We start from the raw sequence: 1,788 nt of genomic DNA on the forward strand, positions 1-1,788 counted from the left end.
CTAGGAAACCATCTGGGCTAGAATTGTTGGATTTGGACTGTACTTTGTCCCAGCCTTCATACTGCATTTTATCTAAGGCCAGAGCCTCAGAAGGCATAAACTGACCCAGCTCCATTGACTTTAAGTGAAATAATCCAGTTTTCACTAATGTGATAATGCATCTGATTAGTGCTCTGGCTGATGGAAGTGATGGTGTGGTGCACCCTTGGTATTCCCATCATGAGATATTACAGAGAGAGAATCAGGATCAATTCCTCTGGCACTCTAATCCTGACCATTGCCCTTCTCCTTCCCTCCCCAGACATCACACTGAGGAAGAAAATGTCCAACCGAACCACCGTGACCGAGTTCCTTCTCCTGGGATTCTCTGATGTTCGGGAGCTGCAGATTTTACATTTCATTGTGTTTCTAGTGATTTACCTGGCAGCCCTGATAGGGAATCTTCTCATCATCACAGTTGTTGTCCTCGACCACCATCTTCACACCCCCATGTACTTCTTCCTGATGAATTTGTCCATCCTAGACCTCGGCTCCATCTCTATCATTGTCCCCAGATCCATGGCCAATTCTCTCATGAACACCAGGTCAATTTCTTATTCTGGATGTGTTGCCCAAGTTTTTCTCTTTGTCTTTTTTGTTTCAGCAGATCTTGTTTTATTGACCGTCATGGCGTACGACCGATACGTCGCCATCTGCCAACCACTGCACTATGAGAGAGTGATGAACAGGAGAGCTTGTGTCCAAATGGCAGCTGGTGTCTGGATTGGTGTTTTTCTCTACGCTGCACTGCACACTGGGATCACGTTTGCAGTCTCCTTCTGTGGAGGCAACGTGGTGGGTCAGTTCTTCTGTGAAATCCCCCAGCTCCTCAAGCTCACCGGCTCTGACTTGTACCTCAGTGAAACTGGTACTATTGCCTTTAGTGTGTGTTTAGGCTTAAGTTGCTTTGTTTTTATAATTGTGTCGTATGTTCAGATCTTCAAAACTGTGCTGAGAATCCCCTCTGAGCAGCGCCGGCATAAAGCCTTCCTCACCTGCTTCCCTCACCTCACTGTGGTGTCCTTGTTCTTTTGCACTGCCACCTTTGCCTACAGTCATCCCACCTCCAGCTCAGCCTCAGCTCTGGATCTCGTGGTGGCTGTTCTCTATTCCGTGCTGCCAGCAGTGATGAATCCGATCATCTACAGCATGAGGAACAAGGAGATCAAAGCTGCATTGAGGAAACTGATAGGGTGGAGGTTATTCACCAGAAATAATCTGTCCATTTTTTCCCTTTGGTTGTGATTTCATTCCATGTTTCTTTATACATGTAATCCTCTGATGACATTATTACCTCCATGAGAACATGCTTTGCCATTTGCTTATGCAGAAAGCTGTATTTAGACTGGTAAAAATGCAGACAAACACAACTCAAGTCAGGGGAGTTACTGTAGATTTACACCAGTGTAGATAAGATCAGAATCTATCTATCTATCTATCTATCTATCTATCAAGTTTTTTGTACAGCCACCCATCACCACACTCTCTGAGCACCTTCCACCTCAAATGAATAGCCATAATCAAGTCCCTAGTGGACTTCATGAGGTCTCTGTGTCTTCTCCTTTTGGGGGGCACAAACTCTGCTTGGATTCAGCCTGCAACCTCGGACTTACAGAATGGATGAGATCAAACGACGGGAGGGCATGTCTCAGGACCATCTTGTTTTTGAAGATCTGTAACTCTTGAGGGCTTAATGCATAAAGTTTCTGTGGTTAAGAAATCCCTTGGCTCAACACATGTTCCTCGCCT

The 1,788-nt window shown here is 45.5% G+C and overlaps 1 protein-coding gene across 1 annotated transcript; it reads left to right on the top strand.

Annotated features, from left to right (window-relative positions):
• Positions 1-321: 321 nt before the first annotated feature.
• Positions 322-1,284, top strand: LOC144273972 (olfactory receptor 14I1-like). Its single transcript, XM_077832700.1, has one exon. The coding sequence runs from the start codon at positions 322-324 to the stop codon at positions 1,282-1,284; it is 963 nt and encodes a 320-aa protein (XP_077688826.1).
• Positions 1,285-1,788: the final 504 nt, after the last annotated feature.

The sequence above is a fragment of the Eretmochelys imbricata genome, chromosome 14 (genome assembly GCF_965152235.1).
Source record: "Eretmochelys imbricata isolate rEreImb1 chromosome 14, rEreImb1.hap1, whole genome shotgun sequence".
NCBI lineage: Eukaryota > Metazoa > Chordata > Testudines > Cheloniidae > Eretmochelys > Eretmochelys imbricata.

Excerpts from the sequence above, each read along its gene's own strand:
- LOC144273972 (XM_077832700.1), top strand. The coding sequence starts at position 322 with ATGTCCAACCGAACCACCGTGACCGAGTTCCTTCTCCTGGGATTCTCT.